The sequence below is a fragment of the Lissotriton helveticus genome, chromosome 11 (assembly GCF_964261635.1).
Source record: "Lissotriton helveticus chromosome 11, aLisHel1.1, whole genome shotgun sequence".
Classification (NCBI taxonomy): Eukaryota; Metazoa; Chordata; class Amphibia; order Caudata; family Salamandridae; genus Lissotriton; species Lissotriton helveticus.
The window spans coordinates 1,059,858,506-1,059,880,711 of NC_136072.1; the positions used below are offsets into that span (position 1 = coordinate 1,059,858,506).

Sequence of the window (22,206 nt, forward strand, 5' to 3'; positions counted from 1 at the left end):
TCTTTACGTACGCATGGATTAATACATATAACAATATAAGAGCAAGAATAACCATTTTAAAACAATTCATAAATTTCAAAAACAGCGCATTCTCAAGAGATTGATCAGGTCCCTCGAAATGGCCGCTCTTATAGCAGCATCAATATACTAGCAGCTACCGACTTGACTTAGCTTAACTAGTCCTACCTAACCTTTAACTATTCCCTAACCATCCTCTGCTTACCAGAAATACTGATAGAGCGCGCGGGTCACCTGACCAATAATTTCGCCACTTCTGGCTTCGGGCCCATATATTTCAAATCACCATATACATTGATCAGATGACCTCACGCTCTGCTATCAGATATTAGTGAGTCCCTTTCGTTATTCTTCAGTGTACCCGACTTACCATCCACCAACACGGGTACCTATGACCACCATGGAGCAGGGAGCTAGCTGTAAAAGGGAAGGCAGCAAAATACAAACCCAACAAAATAATATTCAATACCTTTGTAAAATGACCACGGACAACTGGAAGTTTTAAAGTCTTTATCTAATTTAGTAAAATTCAGATAGCATCAAATTCACAGTAATTAAACAATCGATAATCAGAATAACAGAAAGTACATAGCTGAATAGGAAATAAGTCAGTGCAACCATTTATAATCTAAGGGAACCAGGACACATTCAAAAATGAAGGATCAGGAATTAGAACGTTTAAGATGAATCACTAAGAGGGATCGGCTTTGATTAGGACTAGTATTCTAGAATTATTTCAAGGGAATGAGACAGGAGTTCGGGACATTTATACAACTATAGGAGAGTCTATAGAGAGAGACACGCTATGCTTTAAGGCAAAAGTGCTTTAGACAATTTAAGTAAGGAGGTCCTAGACCATATCAGGAAATGACAAACTGCAATGCAAAATATAATTTCTAACAGGTAGGGTAACATAGGAACACGTTATGAAACAAATGCAAATGACTTTATGATTCAATGGTTGCGGAAAAGCATGGAAAATTAACATATGCAAAGGTATGTCTTTATTAAAGCAAAAGACAAAAATTCAGGAAGATGCAAGATTCAGAGTGATATTTACCTAGACTGGTGTGAAAACCAAACCCTGGCCACGGGTCAGTTAAGGACAGGAAACCCTCAAGGAAGGATATCCCTCAATGGACAGCAGGTGCAGAATGGACACCCAGGACAGGACAGGAAACCCTCAGATTAGGAATCAGGACAGGACCTCTCGGACAGGACCCTCAGGACAGGACCAGCACCCGCAGTTCAGAAGCAACGCCTGCGCTCCACCCTCACTGCAGCTATCGATCAAGACCCCGATTGGGTCAGCGAACTCCCAGCAAAGTGCTCCGCCAGCACTTTAAGGTTTAGTAAAACCTTAGTCTATGGTCAATTTCGGACAGAGTGCTCCGCAGCTCTCTGTATCTTCAGTCACCTATTGAGTGCGTTGGGTCAGTGATAGGTCAGCTAAACCAGACAAGTCGGACAATTTTCCCTAGGTGAACCCAGGGTAGTTGTACTGTTTGGGGACGGTGTACCACCCCCCAATGTTGCAAAGTGTCAGAATCCCTCAATTTGGATTGGTCCTAAGGTAGGCTTTGGGTAACACACCAATCAGAATAGACTATTTGGAGGCCTAATTTACATCTCTGGGTACCGCCTAGCAAGATTGGGGTTCCCATGAGAAACTGTACGGCAAACAGTAGCGCAACACACATTGTATCATATAAGGAGCAACTTTCTCCGTTCTCGTAGGGCAGAGGTGGCTTTCCCATGAGCATCTTGACGGTGGCTGCCAGCTGGCTGAGTTCCACTGTCCAATGTTGCCACCTTTCAGTGCACCACGAGTCTGCGCAGAAGAGACCCTCAATATGGCTCCCAACCGGTTCGGACCCCCATTTCCCGCAGTACATGAGAAGTAAGCAAGAACAAATTAATACATAGAAATAAATGTATGTAAACACATCATTGGTCTTGTACTTCAAACTTATCATTATAAAATATACTATGCAGTTTAAATGTTAGCAACATATACACACTCACAAGAGCATTACCACGTTATTCACGAAAGCTATGTATTACGCATGCGCACCCTTTCCCTCCAAAACTTATAACTACGTCAGGTCACGTGAGTGTGACTGACGCATGCGCAGAAGCCCTTTTCAAGTGGCGGCCATGTTTTAGAGACATTGTTTAGTTGTATTAGAAATACACGTACGCAAGCTTTCTCTACCTTGTTCGAATATGAATATAAAAGATTAGTAAGACGTACAATTTATTAATTGATTACACACGGCCGAGGTTCTTGACTCGAGCAAGTCGCGATGCGATGCTTGCTCTATCAGTCTTATTGGTTGCGCTTTGTACAGTTGGCATTGCAAATAGTCTAATGGATTACACTGCCTGAAGAGTGTCAAATGGTGAAAATGTTTTGCTACTCCTGCTTTCCAAGAACAGCGTGTTTCAGCTCACCAGTCACAGACCTGTGTAAATTTAGCTATTTACCTGGTATCTAAGGCTCAAAGTTGTTAGACCAAAACCTGAATGTGTGTGAATGCTTTCTTAGGGTGTAATCAACTAAATTAACTCTCTTTTATGTGTTTTCCTGTGAGTTGAAGTGTGAGCCAGTGGCGCAAACTTTCCTGTGTTTCGTGCTGTCTCTGGCCCTTTCAGTCTGTGATGACCCACTGCTTCCTCTTTGCAGGTGAAAGTCCTGGAGCTGGAGAGCAAACTGCAGAATGAAAGGCTCCGCCTAGGAGAAGTGAGGCGGAAACATTACGCGTTGGCTGGGGTCTTCGAAGAGATCGTGGAGGAAGCCAAACCAGTGCCTGTCCAGAGAGGCATTTTAAAGAAGCCACAGCTGCCCCAGAAGCCCAACTTCCCCCCCAAACAGGAAAACAAGGTACCTTGTTATAATTAACATAGAGCCCTTTTCTTGTGCTGCTACTTTGGGTCCACAGTACACTGTATCCCTCACTCTCCTCTTCACAGTTGCACTGAGGCCAGCTGCACAGAGCTGCCTGTCCATACAGACACACATTGTGTCTGTAATATTATCCGTCGAAGAGGCTGGCACAAGAGCAAAATGAAAAAGTGCTGTTGTTCAATGTACCACATAAATGATGTTCTTATCCACACCTGTAGCTGGTCAAATAAATACAGTAAGCAATGCTTTTCAGTTCATGTGACACATTGAGCTATTTTCAGGATCATTTGAGAATAAAAATGGTTTCAACCAATAATCTTATACACTTTGTTTTAATATTAGTTATTCATTACAATTGTAATAATACACAAATTACTTATTGTGTGGCCATGGTACACATGCCATCTAAGAACGAATTACATATAAAAAAAAAAAACGGTATCACTGTTGTCTCTTACCTGTTCAGGTTTCCTTCTTAAATGTATCACTTGTCAATGTGAGGTAAACAGCAGGTAGGATACAGAAAATGTTAATGCTGCATTTGAGGTGGATAAGATTGCTGTTCACGAGAGCATGTAAACAGCATACATGTGAGGGAAAACATCTTTCCACCTATATTAACTCTGCACAAATGCACACGTTTATATTAAAAAATTTAAGTATTTGAATAATCATTTTAAATTTGAAGGAAACTTACAGTGTATAAAGATCAAATGAATTTTAAGCTGCAGATAGTGCATTACAATTGAAATCACCCACATTTAGTGTTGCTGTCCAACTAGGTACTCGGCTATCTATAAACTTGCTCGATATAAGTTTATATCACTTAAATATAAAGGTGATATCACATTTGAAATCACAAATGACTGCTATATGGTTATATCCATTGTTGCTGTATTGCTACATTAGTTTATTGGAGCAGAGTCCAACTACTGTGACTTATAAGAGACCTTAAAAGTGAATGTTGTCCTTAAATGTGATGCATGAATGCCCAATTCAGTTGTTAGTCACTTAGTAAAAGCTTTAAGAAGGTATGAAGAACAACCAACCTATAAATTAAATGCCCTGGCATTGTCCAGACTCTTGGGTCAGTGTAACAGTAATTCAGTGTTCAAGAGGGGGAAAGTGCTGTGGAGAGCAGCTTTTTACTGGTTCCCTGCCCGAAAAGTGGATAGATTGAAATGCATGATGCTGCTTTAGCAATATAAAATAGGAAAAGTATTTAGCTTTGAGGTGAGCAGTGAAAGGTCAATTATGATGTGGTGGCCTTATTGAATTATTGTCTTGAGAAATGTGGAACTATAGTCCACATGACAATTTTTCATAGGCGCATAATTGTTACATTGACCCAAGAGTTATGATAGTTCCATTGGTAAATGACAGGACTCAGCCATGATAGACAATCTGACTGGCCCAGTAGTCGTAGAACAGGCCTCTTGTCTCATAAAAATGAATATAACAGTTTCAATGGCACTCGGGTAGTTCACCTCTCGGAGAGGGGCTAAAAGATGATGAATGATAGTTTTGGATTATAAAACAAAGCAAGGGTGGGTAATGACAGGCGGAATCTTAATGAGGAAATGTATTTATTATTTATTTATTTATAACACTTGTAGAGCGTGCAAATACCAACCGGTGTCCTGGCGCTGAAGTGGTAACTCCCTGAGATTAAGACTCCCGGGCTAGAGGGTAAAGAGCCATGTTTTGAGGTTTTTTCTAAATGCTAACAGATTAGTGTTTAGTTTAAGGGTCAAGGGGAGGGAGTTCTATGCCTTTGCTGCTCCCCCGACAAAGCTCCTGCCCCCCCAGCGTGCCTTCCTGATCCGAGCTGTTTTAATCAGTCCCATAGTGGCAGACCTAAGTTGTCTCCCTGGTCTGTACCACTGGAAATGATCCTGAAGAAACACCGGGCCCAGACCATGCAATGCCTTGAAGACAATGCAGAGGGCTTTAAACAAGATCCTCTTCCGCATCGGGAGCCAATGCAACTTCTCCAGTTCCTTAGTAACTGATAAACTTGGGCAAGCCCCCGATCAGGCGGGCTGCAGCGTTTTGTAGGACCTGAAGTTTGTTCAACAACCCCTGTTGGGCCTCTAAAAAGAGGCTGTTACAATAGTCAAGGCGCGAAAGAACGAGTGCCGTCACCACCGTCTTTCTGCTTCCCTCTGGTAAAAAGGGAAGAACCTTCCTAATAGTTTTCAAAATCCAATGTATGGAGGAGGTCAACGCCTTGACCTGGGGTTTGAAGGAGAGTTGGTTGTCTATAATGACTCCCAGATTCTTCACCTTTTGAGCTGGAGATGGCGGAGGTCCCATATCTGTAGGCCACCACTTGGAACTCCAGAGGTTTGTGTTTGACCCAAAGATAAGCACCTCAGTCTTTGAGGAATTTAATTTTAAACAGCTTTTTGCCATCCAGGAACTGACTGCAGACATGCAGTCCTGAAACCTAGCTGCCACCCCCAGCTCTTTCCCCGGAAGCACCGAGACCATAATCTGGGTGTCGTCTGCGTAAGATGTTAACTCGAACCCGAAGGATCGGATCACTGGGGCAAGAGAGGATACGTAGATATTAAATAAAGTGGGGCTAAGGGAGGATCCCTGAGGGACCCCCCTGGGGAGTTCGAAAGGTCTTGATTCGAAATCTCCCATAGCCACCACTTGTACCCGGTCTTTCAGGAAGGCCTTCAGAATGTTGAGTGCTTGCCCCTGGATCCCGCAGCCCTCCAATCGGTCCACCAGCATAGCATGGTGAACCGTATCGTAGGCCGCTGACAGATCCAAAAGGATCAGCACTGCTTGGCCCCCATCGTCAAGCACCTTCCGGACCTCCTCTGTGGACTTGATCAGGGCGGTCTCAGTGCTGTGTCCTTCCCTAAACCCATGTTGGGCCGGGTCTAGACCCTTCGAGTTACGCAGGAAGGGGCAGAGCTGGGAGTTCATGATTTTCTCTAAGTTTTGCCGGCAGTGGTAATCTGGCAATTGGCCTATAACTATTAGGGTCAGTGATGTCCAGCGAGGGTTTTTTAAGTAGTGGGCGGATGGATGCCCGCTTCCACACTGTGGGAAAGTCGCCCTTCTCAAACATCAAATTGAAAATGCTGGCTAGAGAGTCCGCAATGGGGACAGCTGCCAGTTTTGCAATTGACGTAGGGCAGGGATCTTGAGGTGAGCCTGATTTAGTTGCCATCAGTAGTTTTAAAACATCACCCGAATTTACTGGCTTGAAGGCCAGAAACTTTTCATCAGAGGAGCCGGCAGAAAATTCCCCAATGGGACCCCTCCGCAAGACTGAGGGCCACCTGTTGTTCAAGTGTAGTGAAAATTGCTTGAACTTTATTCAGGAAAAAGTCAGCCAATGGTTCACAAAGTTCGATGTTGGGAGGCACAGTCACCGATTTAGGGGAGGTTAGACTGACCTCTGTATCGAAAAGTTCCTTGGCTGAATTCTTGGCCTTCTCAATGCGGTCCGTATAATAGGCACTCTTGGCCTTCCTGATGCTGTCTTTATATACCCTTAGGCTGATTTTTAGTCTTTCTTTATCAGGCTTATGATAATTCAATCGCCAGATACGTTCTAACTTTTTACATGTTGTTTTTGCTTCTCTAAGCTCATCTGAGTACCATGGGGCCGAAGGAACCTGCCTAGTGGGCCGACACAACTTGGGCGGAACTAACCTGTGACAGGCCCTATCGGGCCACTCCGTGTACTCAGAGGTGGCTTTATTCACGTCAGTATGCATGACTGGCCTAGAAGCTGTCAGCAAATCCTCCAGGGCTGTACCATCTGTGTTTTTCCATGCCCTGCACATCCTAGTTAATTGCCCCTCTCTCAGAGTCTTAACCAGCGGGCTAAGGATGGTAAATAGTACCACCCCATGGTCTGTCCAGGACACTGGTTCAGCCTTAGAGAGTACCAGTTCGGGATTATTTGAGAAAATCCCATCTAATGTGTGGCCGGCATGGTGCGTTGCCCCAGAGACCACCTGGGTCAAACCCACTGCGGACATCGCTTTCACTAGAGCCATGGTGTCCACATCCGTGATTCCTTCTAAATGAAAGTTAAAATCACCCAAAACCGTGAAAAAGTTAGTGCAAAGGGCTTCCTCCAAAATACTACCCACTGCTTCCAAAAAAATGGACTTCGTCCCAGGAGGTCTATACAGGAGGCAGCCCTTAAAGGATTGGTGATTGGAAAGCTCCAGCTTAAACCCCAGGGCCTCACATGCCACTGAGGCCACTGGGAAAAAGACTCCTTGAAGGGACGCTTGATAGATGATAGCCAAGCCCCCTCCTTTTTTACCAAGTCTGTCCAGGACAAAATTGCGATAATTTGGTGGAGTAGCCTTTACCAGATCGGGGCCGGATGCTGCGTCCGTCCACGTCTCGGTGATGAAGGCTATTTGAACGTTTCGATCCAAAATCAGCTCAGCACACTCAATGCTGTGCTTTACCAGTGATCTGGCGTTAATAAGTAGACAGTTGATGATTTGATCCCTTCGACTTTCTTTAGACATGGAAGAGTGAGTAAAGGCCCTAGTTCTACCCCCGATGATCGGTGGAAGGTTAACTTTACATAAAGGACAGCATTGCGGGCCTACCTGCAGATCTTTATCTGGAGCCATCATAAAGTAGCCGGTCTTCTCACCTGCCCCCCCCCCCCGATTCCAGGGCTGCGCTCGATTGTATGTGACCCTCCTTAAAGGATCTGGGGGAATCCGGCCAGGGGTAGTGGCGCGGGCCCGGCGCAGACGGGCTTGCCTTTGATGCGCCGCCTGCTGCGCCCACCCGCTGCGCGGACGAGGCCCTATGGCCATTTTATGGGGGCGAGAGGAGGGCGGGAGGCTGCGACAACTAGTCCGCAGACCTTCCCCTCCCTTCAAGATGGCGGGTCCCTGTGCCTCCTTCCGTGTCAGCGCCTACTTGGCTGCACGGGGGGTCAGGAGATAATACACAACAGTGGAAATGACCGGCACCACCAGCCGTCTTAAAATCTAAAGTGGTAAGTGCAAATAAAATTTGAAACGATAGTGCAAACAAGTGCGTTTTTAAAAAGTTTCAGTTAAAAATCATGCAATCCAGATTAGTGCAAACAGAATCCTTTAAAAAAAGATTGCAGTTAAAATCGTGCAATCCACATTCAACAATCAGCGTTTCAGCTCAAATTCCGACCTTAGTCCCCTGGCTTTCCGCCTCAGGGGAGTACCAGGAAAACCAGAAACGTTACTAATTTTTACGAACGCAACCCTAAATAAGATTAAATGCAGTAATACCACCTTCACCATATATTTGGCCCCAAAAAAAATCCAAGGAAAAGGTAAAGACCCTAGCTGTTAATTTCGACTCTCATACTTCGGTCCTTAGTCAGTCAGTGCCATATGTTCCACCGTAAGCTAACTACTGTGCGCAGGTGTTTGGGAGAGTCCACCTATTACTGAATGAATGGAACAAAATCACTGTTGCACAAGCAATCAAAGGGCACAAGTTGCACTGGTGCAATGCCCTATTGATTGGAACAAACAAGGAAAACCTATGAACCATACCTTTATTCATGGGAATACTCATAATTACCTTAAAGCAGGCTGCATGTTTGTTGCCTAGAAAGGCAAAAATAGTAGAATAAGGTCCTCTTCATTGCTCCTCACCGGAGCAGGAGTTTGCAAGCGCTTTGTTGGGAAGGCTCCTGGATGTACTAACATTTCATGACCAATTCTTGCCCTTTATTAAAAACCTGAAAACACTGTTGTCTTAAGCACTGCGTGGCTGCTTTTGATCTCAGGGGCATAGATGTCCTCGGGCCAGCAGCGTTAAACACCAGAGAGAAATAATGCCAAGAAATATGACCTCTGCTTTTGGAATGAACAGTGAAAGGGCAGACTTGGACGACTTTGTGATCCTTTCTTACTCTATAAATTCTATGAAGGCTCCGTTTTAGCAGGTGGACTGGCCAATCGGGAAGGGGCCAGATATAGCATATGTATTATTTGCTTATGATTTAAAAATAAGTCCGCCATAGCATGGTTGCACGCTCCGTCAGAGCACCATCTTTCTACCACCCAATCAGAGCACACTCCAGCATTCCTCAATGAAAGAGCAGATCCCAGACACCTCTGATTCTTAGAGTCTTTCCAGCCTGCTGGTTGATGAAGCTGCCATAATAATGGGGTTGAGGTAATGGGTATCACCAGCCTTGGACTGATGTAGGGAAGAACAAGTGGACCGCACACTTGACTTGGTGTCAACAATTAATGTAACTAAAAACCTTGTGGTGTAGCTCCATATATAATCTCGAAAAGATGCTGTCATCATCATCTACACACTTCCCCCAGGATTACATACAACACAGTATCACATACAAGCAATTCAATACTTGTGAAGAATAATTTGACTAGGTTTAAATAGAAGTCAAAGAAAATCCTCGATGCAACTGACCCAAAAATTGAGCGAAATAGGTTTTTTTCGCAACACTGGCGTTCAGAACAAAGAGTTTACAGCTGGGTGCTAAAGCCATCAACAAATGGTGCAATGGCGCACACAGCAAGCAAAACATTGTGCATCATAACATGTTTGTTTTTTGCTTTGCCAGTGAGTTTGACAGAATATAGTAATGACAGAGGAGATACAGCTAGGTGCAGCATCCGCTATGGTAGAGGAGCGTTCCCCCCCCCCGCACCCTTACCAGCAACGTAAACAATAAAGAGAAAGAATAAACCCGGGTTTATTATCGTTTTATCTTGTTTCCCGGACGAGTCTTGGGGATGGTCCTGGGGGAATGACTGGCACCAACGGGGAGTGGTGCGCACTGCTATCAGTACGCATGACGGTTTGGCCGGCCGTCTCAGGCCGGCCAAACCGTCACGTGTACTGAAGCTGTCTCCAACCCAGCTGCGTTGCTGGGTTAGAGGCAGCAAAACACAGGCTTCTTGTCTCCCTGGGAACGCAAATCAAGGGCGCTCAAGGCAATCCTGAAGCTGCTCTCATGCATGAGAGCAGCTTCAGGATTGGCCGCAGTGAAGTCTGAGAGCTTGTGCCTGAAGTGGAGCCACGAGAGGAGCAGAAGACCGGCAATGCAGCGGGCTGCAGGCGGCAGGTAAGTTCTCCCCCCCCCTTTTTTCCTTTGCAGCCCCTCTGGCCCCCCGCCATTCTCCTCTGACACTGGTTGCTAATGGCTAGTTTGAGAAACTGTCTAATATGGAATGTGGCAACACAGTGAAGATACCTTGATCTTATTCAAGGCTAAAGTTCGAGTTTCATCACAACCAATCCAACACCGTCCCCATACCTCCAAGTCACGCCTCACTCTGTGGTCCACATTTACCACCTAAGAACAAAAGGACGTGTGTAAAATGACGGATCAATTGCACACAAAGGTTAAATGCCCTTTTAGTCCAGCTTCATATTCCAGTAATAATTGTGTTTTTATTTTTCCTCGGCTGTAAAACTAGAATTGTTCTGTCCTTGGGCTAATAGTGTCAGATAAGACTCTACCTCTTGGCCATAGCCTTTAATAGCAAGGAGATTTCCTCTGGAGATTTAGTTCCTTCCCTTCCATCGGTCAAATGTGGGTTTTATTCCACGGTTCGGCACTTGCTCAAGCTCCATGTGTATTTGGGCATCTCACGTTATGTTCCAGGGACTCAAATTGTGAATCTTTGTGTTGTAAATCTCTGTGTGCCATATAGTACTGCCATAGTTGCATACTTCAACCACCTCCTCACAAAATCTAGGTTTTTGTAATCTGATGTCAACATACATCAAAATCACACGTCTGTTATGTACAGCACTTGTGTTTAAGTTGCTCTTCCTTCAATAAACCTGTTTTCAGTAAAGCCCTCCACTGGTCCTGGGAGCTAGATTGGTGCTACAGAACTTCAAAAAGGTGTGGTTGATCCTGCACTGGCCAGCCCGTGTTTATATATGTTTACTTTTGGTGTATACAACTGGTGCCCAAAGCAACTCTCGACCCTCGTGACGATTATCTTCTATAGTAATTTGCAAAATATCCTCTGTAAGCCATTGTCTTTTCTCCCTTTTGTTTTATTTACTCCTTTTAAAAGCCCAACCTCTCCTAAAGTGTTTTGAGGTGAATACTAAAGCATACATCTTGCTAGCAGGGCAATGCCTGACCTCAAACAAGACTCAGTCTCTTCCTACATTGGGAGTACTACAGGCATGGTGAACATAGGGAGTCGACTTCAGCCCTCTGAAACTAGACATCATGACACGCCATTAAAAAAAACCACAAAAAAAACCCAAGGACAGTGGGAAATAATCAGCTGATCTCCAGCCTGCCCCGTCCCTTTCAAATATTGGGTAAAGAGTTCTGAAGACTTGACCCTTGCCAGTATCTGAGATAGGCTTCAATTCACCTTTAGTGAAAAGTTGATCTGGTCCATTGCTGCCGGACATGATTATCAGGACTTCTTGTTTCACTGGACCTACCTTACAGCTGAAGCCTTATTGCTCCATCGCAGAAATCCGCTTCAAGTTTTTGGTCAAGCTTGCAATAGTGTTGTCTGATCGTCTTCCGAAGACCCTCTTCATAAGAGGTGATCAGCCAGAACTTCAATTTGTCCTCTCTGTGACAAAACCAGTGTCTGGTACCTCAAAACCAGAGCTATCATCATCCAAGATTCTGTAAAGGTAAACCAGGTGATTATCCAAAAGGCCTGAAATACATCTGCCACAGCGCAATGTAGCAGTAAACATCCTTGTTTACATCATTTGTACCAGGTTATATGGGAATTCATGCAGTCTTTTAAGGCTTTGTTAAAAAGTTTCCAAAGGTTTTTTAGTTGGGGAGATAAAGGGCGCACTGCTAAAAGTAGACGCAATTATATCTGAAAATTCTGGGTGGAAATGTGGTGCTGTAAGGGTGAAGGGATGAGCCCTATAACCCCACAATTGTGTCAGCCAAGGCCAGCACTCCAAAAACTCGCAACAAAATACCCATGCACACAACAGTTATGTATAGAGAAATGTGTCAGTGTAGACACTAGTACATTTAGAAACAAAACCTATGGATGAACAAAAAATTAGTCATATGGTTCATGAGAAGTATAGTGTTTTAATGTTCTTAAGAGCGATCCATCCGACAAGTGTTTCGTCGCATATGGGATTGTCCTCCCGCGACTCCTCAGGGCTATGGTGAAAAGAGATATCTCTGGGGAAGGCACTGTTTTAATCAATGAGACGGGTGTGTCTCACATAGTTGGCGTTGGTGCAGGAGTTAATCGTTCTGCATGACAGAGGTGCTGTTTTCTTAGCGAGACGAGTATGTCAGTCGCTGGTGGACGTTCTGTGCTCTGGCTTGATTAAAACGGTGCCTCCACAACGCAGAGTATTTCTACTCCCTCAGTTACGCCACCTTCATACTCACACTGCTTACTTACTCGAGCAGTTTCAATGCAACAAATTACGTATTGTTATGATACCTCAGACCATTATTGTTCATAAGGAGAACAATCAAAATTTCAACAACGTGATCGCCAAGACCCTTCAACCACGCATTCCTGGACCATGAAATTATTGATACTGAACCGGTGTTCTGATTATCTCGTACAGTACACACACGTCGGTTTTAAGGCTTTGTTGCCTGCTGTAGGAGCCTACAAGAATACTCCAGGTAATGGCTTTTCTTAACAACACAAGGTGGTTGAAGGCTCTTCAAAGACCATCATTTATTTCTATACCTGGAGATCTGAGATCTTAATGCAGTAGTGAATATCTTGCCTACCAAACTGGGTCAACCCAAGGCAACATTCAATGTTAAATAAGTTGCATGGAAAGCCACCTTCATACTAGTGATCACTTCAGCTTGGACATTATGGGCGCCACACACTCTCTGCTGGGGAGCTTTATATGGCTTTTATGCATGAGGAGTTTTAAGACTGGGGGTGAGTGTTTGTATTGTCAACGCTCCGTCCATCACCACCTTTGGTTTTTCTTTGTTCGCCCTAAGTTGGCAGGGTATGCTCAGACGTGAGTCCTTTGCTCACTTTGCCACTGGAGTCAAGCAAGCCCGGCTGAAGACTGCTGTAATGCCAGAAACCGGTCCTGGGAAACTTGATTCCGGTCCAGGGAAGACATAGCTTGGCAGTTCGGGCTGGACTGTTCCCATGAGGCACAGGGTCAGACTGATTTGCATATGGCCATGTCTGAACTGGGGTGGCGGAGTGAGCTAAAGAACGGTGATGGATTAAACCCAGATCAGTTGACTGGGGGTGAGTTTCTATTGTCAACGCTCCGTCCATGACCACCTTTGGTTTTTCTTTAGGAGTTTTAAGATCACATTCATCCTATAACCAAAAGTAATATAAGAATTGTATTTTCAACTCATCGTCCTTAAGCCCAAACTTTTGCAATATTAATGTTAGAAAAGTTTTCATTCTAATTTGGTCCAAAGCATACTGTCGGTTTTCAAAGATGTTGTTACTGGGGCGAGTTCAGGTTCTGGAGAGCAAGAAACGAGATAAGCTTCCACTGTGTACCAGATAGCTTCTTATATTTTAGCGAGTCGCTCCCTTTTGGGCATGGTCAGTCCTAAAGGTATCCATGAAAAGTGAGGAGAGTGCATGTACCCTCGATCACCTTGCATAGATGTGTTCCAGTTAATGTAGTCTTCAAGGCTGCCACCTGGGATACTCTTCACCCTTTATGTTAATATAATTGGATAGGCCACGTCTACACATGGCATTAGATCTTCGAATAATGAATGCTTGGGAAACTTCCCAAAAGTAAGTTGTTCAGTCTTAGCTTTGATTTAACTAAAAGTACTCTAGTTCCTCTACTTCTTCTGGCCATAAAATTGTTTCTATTGTCAGATGAAGAAAAGAGAATGCGTGGTTGGATCAAGGAGTGGCGTGAGGTGTCGTCTGGGAGTGGCTAGAATTGATTGCCCACTGTCAGACTGAGCTTAGTTTCTGACCTCTCTGGGAGGGCAAGGACACTTGTTCCTGTTGTCTCCAAAAACACAATACCCCTCACATAAGTCTGAAGAAGATGGAGTAAAATGATTCAGTCATTGTGGTGAGTAACAGTTTTTAGTTTTTGTGCCAAATGCCAAAGTGTTTGAAAGCAACTGGTTTAAAGGTCCAAAGACTTCTGTATGTCTCATACATGACACAACATGTAATCTTGGGCGGGTTGCTGTTTTGGCCTTTGCCTAACCTCCTCCATTCTCTTCCCTGTTTAAGTCGGTGGCTATATCTGATCTTTAATGTATACAGTTATCGTATATTTGAATGGTATTGCTTCCTAATTATTGCCCTTTTTCATTTCAGCTTGATCAAGATGATGGTGTTTACCTGGCGCAGTTTGTGAACTATTAAAGTGAGGTGAGACCTAGAAAGATGCCAGTACTTCAGGATTTTTACTCGTACCTGAAGTACCCAGCACATCGAAACATTCGTAGTGGCTACGCATCTTATACCCTGGTTGCCTCATACAAGCGCATATCACGTATTCCTTCGGCCTTCCCTTCATACCGTCGGTGGATGCGGTCTAAGCCCTCCTTGGGTTGCCTTCGGAGGACTGCCTGGGCTCAAACAACAGAGTTTCACACTGAGGGAGTCGCTATTGAAGTGGATGAATGGCTGCTCGGCTTCCCGTCTTCATTCTCAGTTCTAGCAATAACGTTTGGACTATTTTCATATCTGCATCTGGAGAAAATGCACTTTTTAATTTTGCCTCGCGCCTCCTCTTCATGCAACAGTCATCCTAGATATATCAAAAATGAATTTATCTGCGTTAAGCGGCTTTAATGTTCTTACCGCCTTCTTCCATAATGGGATTTTTTTTAACGTATGAATTATTTTAATGATACATTTTATTAGCAAACTGTTAAAACAAAAAGGAAAGGAAAAATAGTTGTGTTTTGTAGAATTTGGAACATGGTATATTTTCTTAAAGAATGTTTACCTGTAAACATTGCTGGTTATTTGTCAGTGGTTGATAATACTCAGAAAAGGATACTTCGTTAAACATCAAAAATGCAATAATCATTCGCTAATGCCCCCATATCATTGCCTTTGTATCCATGGTTTGAGCAGGTTAAGCTGTCAGAAGTTCATCACTCTATGGTGCTACTTGTACAATGATATCATATAGGAATTTCCAACCCTTATATCATGACACTGTATACACACACTTTCCTAACAGTAAATGGGCATATTGAGGAAGGGTCTTGTAGAATAAACACAATATAATAGTCAAAATACTAACTGCTAGATAAATCGAGAAATACTTAGTCTAAGGAAATACATGTCTAAAGAAACTAAAGCACACCTTATTTATAAAAAAAGAAAGTGATCATTATAGAGATCTATTTTTATGAAGTAATATATTGGGTCGATAGCAAGTCTTGCTGTGTGTGGAAATGTTTATTTAACACTGGTAGTCACTGTAACTCAAAAAGTTAGAGCAATTTTCAGAAATCTATTTGACCATATAAAAGACTGTAGCTCAAAATCAAAAAATGAGATCATACACTTGTAATCTGCGAATCACCAATAAGCATGCTGCTGAAGATTTAGAATTGGTGATGGGGTTCATTCATTATCTTCATCAGGGATTAGCGTTTGAAATGTAGTATTCTTGTTAGTGTTTTGTACCAAATTGTCCATGTCAGAAACACTGGATTAACACTAAATGCCATAAGCTGCTTGGTTTGATCTTTTTATGATGGCCTACGCTCATTCTCAAGCTCGCTCTGCTTCATCTCTCTCTTAGCGCAGGGATGCTTCCGGGTCGCCGTGCGCTCTAATAATCCCATGGCATAGGCAGATTGTTGAAGTTGGGGCCCCGGTATACACCATGTATCTTGGAACACCTTTGCCTTAGCTTCTTTACAATTGTGATTAATTGAGAGGCTGGTAAATCCAGCGGGAGTTGGTATACTGGACTTAGCCATTGCTTCAAGCCAATGGAATTAGTGCTTTTAAGGTCTGTTGGGATTGGCCTATGCTTTCATCTTACAAAGTTGGTTCTGTTGGGCTTGGCCTTTATAATTTTGTTCTATTGGGCATGAGTATGTTGTGCATGGCCAGCACGCTACCCAAGCTGTATTGGTTTTAATTGGGCTTGACCAAAGTTTTTCATGAACCAAGTCGGCTATGCAGGGCACAGTGCTCTTATCTACAGCTTATCTCTATTTTGGGGGAGAACCAATCCAGCTGATTCTGTTGGGCATGGCCATTGCTTTCAGTAAACAGTGAATCCTATTAGACATGGTGGGTGGTTCCCTGGAACCAACTTACTTATAGTGAGTTTTTCTGATTTGGCATCTAAGAATGGATTTCAAGGGAAAAATAAACACCTCTACGGTTCACAAGGAAAATCATTTTTTATCAGCTGCACAGTTGTGTTTGCTGTTGTGATGGTCTCCATGGAAATTACAGGTTGGGAAATTACTCTCATTGAACGCTCCCTTCGACTTTGAAACACAATCTGTCTGGTCCCAGGGATTTAATTAACGCACACTTTGATTTTAAGACTGGTCCTCCATCGCAGGCTGTACACAATGAAGCGCTGTCCGGGTGCCGGTTAGATTGTATGTTACATGTGGTTTTTACTTGCAAAGCTTTTATCTGGGTACACAAAGGACTGTATTGTACATAGAAACTGGAGCACAAGGGATTGTGGGAAGCTTCCTAGTGACCGAGTTTTTTTGTAATATTTTAATAATGGAAATCTTCTGGTTTTGTATTAATTTGTAAATGTCAAATGAGCAATAAAGGTTTCTGAAAGACTGTTTTGGGGTCTGTGTGATGATGTGTCACTGGGCATCAGAGAGCAAAAGGTAAAAATTTATTTTCTGGGATGATCAATAAACATTCCTTCTCTTCCACACCAAATTAGGAACATTTGTCACTGAAGGTCCCTTCCAAATTCCATCCAAGCGATGTTTGTTGTGTCCTGAAAGTGTCATCCACGTGTGACTTTTTGTCACCATACTTTGGGGATGAGTGTTGTTTTTTTAATGGTGTAGGTTAATATAGCACCAGCAGGACCAGGAAACTAATGGATTTCAAAAGCCCAGCTTCCAGTAGTTTTCACTTCTTGCCCTTTGGCTACACCCTCATCGGCATATTAGAGGCTTAGAGGGGCAAAGGGCACATTCCAGTGACGTCAAAGGGTTTACAGTCTCTAACGCTAGTACCCTACTCCCCAACTTTTGTACCCCACAAACTAATTTTGGATGGGGCGGTAGGATTAAATCAACTTTGTCTAGCAGGCAATATGTAAAAATGGCTCCCTACAGGTGTCCCGAGGGGTGTGCTCATAGATGCAATGCGCTCCCACAGGAAGACCCCTCCCCCATCCTATACGTAGCCTAGTTTCCTTGGCAGGCGTTTTCATGGCGGTCTTCTAGTACACCCCATGGAGCTTAGCTGCGCAGGCTCCAGTAACCACGAGCCTTACCTGTGACCCTCCCTTGTCCCGGTTCAGTCCTGTAGGTTTACTGTGAGGGTCCCTGTCACCAGGACACCTTTCCATCCTTTGGCTTTCATTGCAGAGTCAGCTGTAGTCAGTTGTCCCCCTCCTCCTGGGAATGAGGGGGCTGAAGAGGGATGTCTCTGGCCCCTCTTCTTGCAAGTACATTCTAAGCATCATCACCTCTAACCATAAAAGCAGCCTGGTCAACCTCTACCGCCTGCCCGGTGAGTTACAGGTCCTGTGGCCCTGGGCCATGTTTATTTCAGAAGGTGTACTATGGTCCCATAAACTTCACTGTAGGGCCCAGATTTCATCTACCTCTTCTTTAAAAAAAAATAAACCAGCATTTACCTATGGATGGAATTGAACTTGTGTAGCGCAAACCTAGTTGCAGAGTAAGTGTTCAATAATGTGGCTGACGATTCCCACTACCTGGCTATACTTTTTAGTACATATTAGTGTTATCCACCCTAGAAAAGATACGATCATTTGAGATTTAAGGGTTCAAACTCGCTAAGCAAAGCCTTGGGGGTCTGACATTTGCGCCTCCTGGCCCAGCTCTGGGCCTTACATCAGAGGAGCCGGCGGGCACGCTTTCTCGTACCTAGCTTGTAAAACCTGGAGCGACCTCCTCAGCGCATCAGCTCAGTCCTTGAAATCAGCAAGAAGCTTGGCTCCTCCATTAGGCCCCTGTCAGAGCCAGCGTAGCGCCTGGATACCTGCCCGGGGGAAATGTGCGCTATACAAATACACATGATATAAAACAGCATAGCATGACCACTGTGGAGAATAACAGGGTGAGCTCCAGTACTGAAAGACAAACCTACTTTGTTGCGGTGCTGCATTCTTCCCTTACCGTACTGATCCTCTTTCCGTCAGTCCTTTCCACTCCTCTGCCCTCTTTCGATTGCCTTCTCGCGTGTTGTGACTGATTTGAAGCACCAAAATATCTAAGAACATTCCCAGTGCACGGGGGTATTCTGTTTTTTTGTATTTTTTTTTTGTTTAAGCCACTGCTATCCTTGCATTGAATTCCTGCTAAATTACATAAATTTTTAGGAACCCGCTAACGCTGTAACAAACAATAGTGGTGCCTAATATCTGAAGATACATCAAGGCATTCCTGCATTTCTTGAAAGCAATTGGTTTCAGGATATGCTGGAGTCAGAATAGTCGGTAAAATTTACGAAAATGGTAAAAATCCAATTGTATGGTAAATGGCAGAAGAGTCCGATATCGGAGATCTATCATGTTGCCAGATTGGTCGACGAAGCTGTTGCATCTGTGTGTCTATTGGATATCCAGGATGTGCAGGGCTCTAAGATCAGCATTCTTCTGATGGTACTTCTTCTCATATATCCATCACCATATGCATATCCCAGGAGCCAGACTGCACCTTAAAAGATCTCCATGCACTAGCTTCCCGGCACTAATGTAGGGCCACACGACTCTCTTCAAGGCTCAATCTGCTCTAGAAGTGGTGACATCTTGCGTCAGTTCTTGGTTTTTTAGCTCAACCAGGACTGGTCCAGACCTCATAATTTGCTACTGCATTATCAAAATTAAAATGTAATTCTATAAATAGGCCTTATGGTCAAAGGTGTCAGGATTTAAACCTTGGATTAAGGAACTTGATTGTACCATGCATTCTAATTTTTTCAAACCTTACCATAAGTTGTGCAAGCGAATGTTTCTTGCCAATTTCCATGACATCAGTGGAGTCTAGGGTAATAATATGATCCATCATCCTGCAACCCATGTGCTTTTGTGCTCCCAAACGCAATAAGGAAATGAAAAGTTAAGGTTTTCCTGGGTGGGGCTTCTTCAGAGTCTCCCAAAGGGTCCCTCGGCTCCCAAAGGGCCCTTCTCCAGCCCTACAGGTAAGTCATCAGAAATGGAGGTGCCCTCCAAAGGATCTTCCCACAAATCAAACACAGAAGGAGGGAAGAGCCCCCTTCCTCGTGTAAGCAGGGCCAGACTGGGAACAGAAACTGGCCATGGCAAACTGCTCAGCGGGCCACCCGTGGGGTGAAGGGGAGTGCAGTCGAGCAGTTTGCGATGAGCGGTTTCATCCGGTTTTGTTACTGTAGGCGTGGGAGAGGGGCAAGGGACACTATCTATGCTGGGAACAGGTGCTGCAACAGGAACAGACTGACCAGTATATCTCTTTAGACTAGGTTTTATTTTTATGGTACGTCTGGTTCTGAATGTCAGTCTCTCTCTGGCAAACTCCAGCTTATCCGTGATGGTGGTGTCCTGGGGCTGGGTTGTCTTCCGGGGCTGTCTTCACTGGTGGGGTCCTGTGGCAGGGGTGTCTTCAGGGCTGTCTTCCCGGGTGCAGTGTCTCCGGAACCCAAGGAGAAAGAAGACCGAAAGAGGGAGGCCGTTAGTCACTTAGCTGATACTGTCTTACCCCCAACGGGACCCTGTGTTTGTGAGGGAGCACCGGTGATATTTCTTTTGTCACGCGTGTTTGTGCACAGGCCAGGGAGGAGTGAGGTGAGGAAAGTGGGTAAAGGGAAGGGAGGGTAGCGGGTATCGGGAAGGACACAGGGAAGGCACTCACAGGGGTTTTTACACTATGTACACGGGGCACTCTTCCTCCCCACCCAGGTCGCCCAACGCCGCCGTACCTGAGCAAGCCACACTCCTCCCTCGGGAGCGTGGCACGGCGGATCACGGGGTTGTTGACCTCCTGGGTCTCCTCTGCTCTCGGTCCTCCCGACTTCTCCGCCTTCTCCTCGTTTCGTCCTCGGACTCTCTTCCTCTTCTCCGTCTCTCGGTCCCGCGGTGACGTCACACGCCGCATACAGGGCTTCCCCTTCTTTCATCCATACGGGTCCTCCTACGTCAGCCGGAGGCGTGGTCTCGCCGTAGTCATCGTACGCCCACTTAAAGGATCCGGTATCATTTTCTTCGTCTGTTTCCGGCTGTATTCCTCAGTCATCCCTCGATGAGCCAGTCTGTGGGGAAGGAGGGGAATTATGGTCAGGGGTCCACCAGTCATCCCGGCCTCCCGTCCCTACCTCGTTACAGTTACATGGGCCGATATTGCTGAACCCTGGTAACAAAAACGGTCCACCAGGGGCCCGAAACTGGCCCCCAGCCTGGTGGCACACTGGGGAAACGCCTGGTGCCTGCTATGCCCAGTCTGGCCCTGCGTGTAAGAAATGTCCCATTGGGGTCACGGATAGGAGAGTGTGTGGCACCATTCCCTGACCACATCTTCCTCCTCCTCTTAAAAGCTGGTCCTGGTTCGTAAAAAGCTGTAACTGTAGTTTCCTTCTCAATTTGCTGATCCCTTGTGGGTAAAAGAGGTTAATCAGTCTATGCTGGACCTATTTAGGTCTGCACGTCTAGGTGTCAAGGATATGGCATGAATTCTGGGCTGGGTGCTTCGGCTTACACATGGCCGAGCTCTGCACTGCTTCAGGGCACAGCAGCTCCGCCCTCATCACCAACCTTCGAAGCTGCCTTTGATTTATCTATGGTGTTGGCAGCGCTGTTGAGGGAGTCGAGTCCTGTCTTGCTTCGGCCAGTCTGCTGAGCCCTTGCAGGTGTAGGTCTTTATTCTGGCTTTGCTGGACTTCTTCAGGGATGACCGTCCTCACTGCCCCCTTCGGCTCCAATGGATGTGGCTTGTCCTCCTGGTCCAGCGCCATGGATGGCTTTGGACCGACATTTTCCGGCTTGACACCGTGTCGGGACAATCTGCCTAAAGCACCAACCCGTCAATCTCCTAAACTGCCTGCATTGTCCTCTCTCGCATCAGCAGCGCTGTTGACAAAGTTGAGTCCTGTCTTGCTTTAACCAGTGCCCTCTAAAACCGCGAGATCCTTATTTCTGTCAGACAAAAGGGGCAGGCTTCCTTGGAAGACCATCCTTGGGCAGAGCCTCTACCTAGGGAACAGATATTCGGCTGGGATGCTGATGCTTGGACATGCTTAATTTTTAATCCATGCACACCGAGGAGGAGGATTCTTCCACATTTTGTGATGCTAGTCTACATCTGGACCTCCAGTGGACCGGCAGCCCAGATGCATTTCAGGAACAGGATATCCTTTCTCCTGCTTCACCCTTTCAGAGAAAGTGTCCTCTTTCACTGCTGGATCAAGTAAAGCTGAGAAGGTCCTTAAATTGCCCCTGTGAGCTACTAAATCCAGATCAAATCTTTTGACAGAAATCGTACTATTGCCTTCCACAGTTCTTCAGTCTTTTCTGAAGTTTAACAAGGTGCTGCAATCCGCACTGCTGATTGGAGGGAACTGTTTTTGAGCCTGGTTTGCTGGCAGATCACATGCCACCAATCTGCACTGGCTGATCCTAACTTTCAATTATACAAGACCTTCCCAGCCCCCACAAGAGTTTTTATTTTTCTTTCTTTTTTTGTTTGAAAAACATTTTATTGATTTGGTTTTTATTTTAAGGTTACATAGCATATAGAAGCGCCTCCAACTCTGGATACATATCAGAATACTGGCAGGAGTCTCAACGTTCTCATCTTATTGCAATCTTTTGACGCTTGAACACTGTGTGCTTCTGTAATTCAAAAAGTAATCCTTGATCACCATGTCTACAAACAACATTAAAACAACAACAGTGCAACTAAGAGCGGGCCCAGTTTTTGATATGCTGTGGTTGCTGCAACTGGGTATTTAACATACTTTGAAGGGTGCTCTCAAGGAATCCTGACTTTCCTGGGTAGCCATGCAAATGCTTTTGTGTAGTGCCGTGTTTCCGTACCTCTCACCCTGTGTTCACCATAAACTCCTAGCTGCTATGGAAGTCCACCTGCCACTGTAGGGCAGTAAAACTTGGTCCCTGCATCTCATCCAACCTGTGCG

At 44.9% G+C, this 22,206-nt stretch overlaps 1 protein-coding gene across 1 annotated transcript in view; it reads left to right on the plus strand.

Moving 5' to 3' along the window:
- Positions 1-16,676, plus strand: part of HIP1R (huntingtin interacting protein 1 related) — a 482,407-nt gene extending 465,731 nt beyond the window's left edge. Inside the window, exons 31-32 of the mRNA XM_078667577.1 lie at positions 2,705-2,902; positions 14,209-16,676. Of these exons, the coding sequence (XP_078523703.1) occupies positions 2,705-2,902; positions 14,209-14,256 (246 nt within the window). The 3' untranslated portion in view covers positions 14,257-16,676. The remainder of the gene's footprint in view (positions 1-2,704; positions 2,903-14,208) is intronic.
- The last annotated feature ends 5,530 nt before the right edge of the window (positions 16,677-22,206 follow it).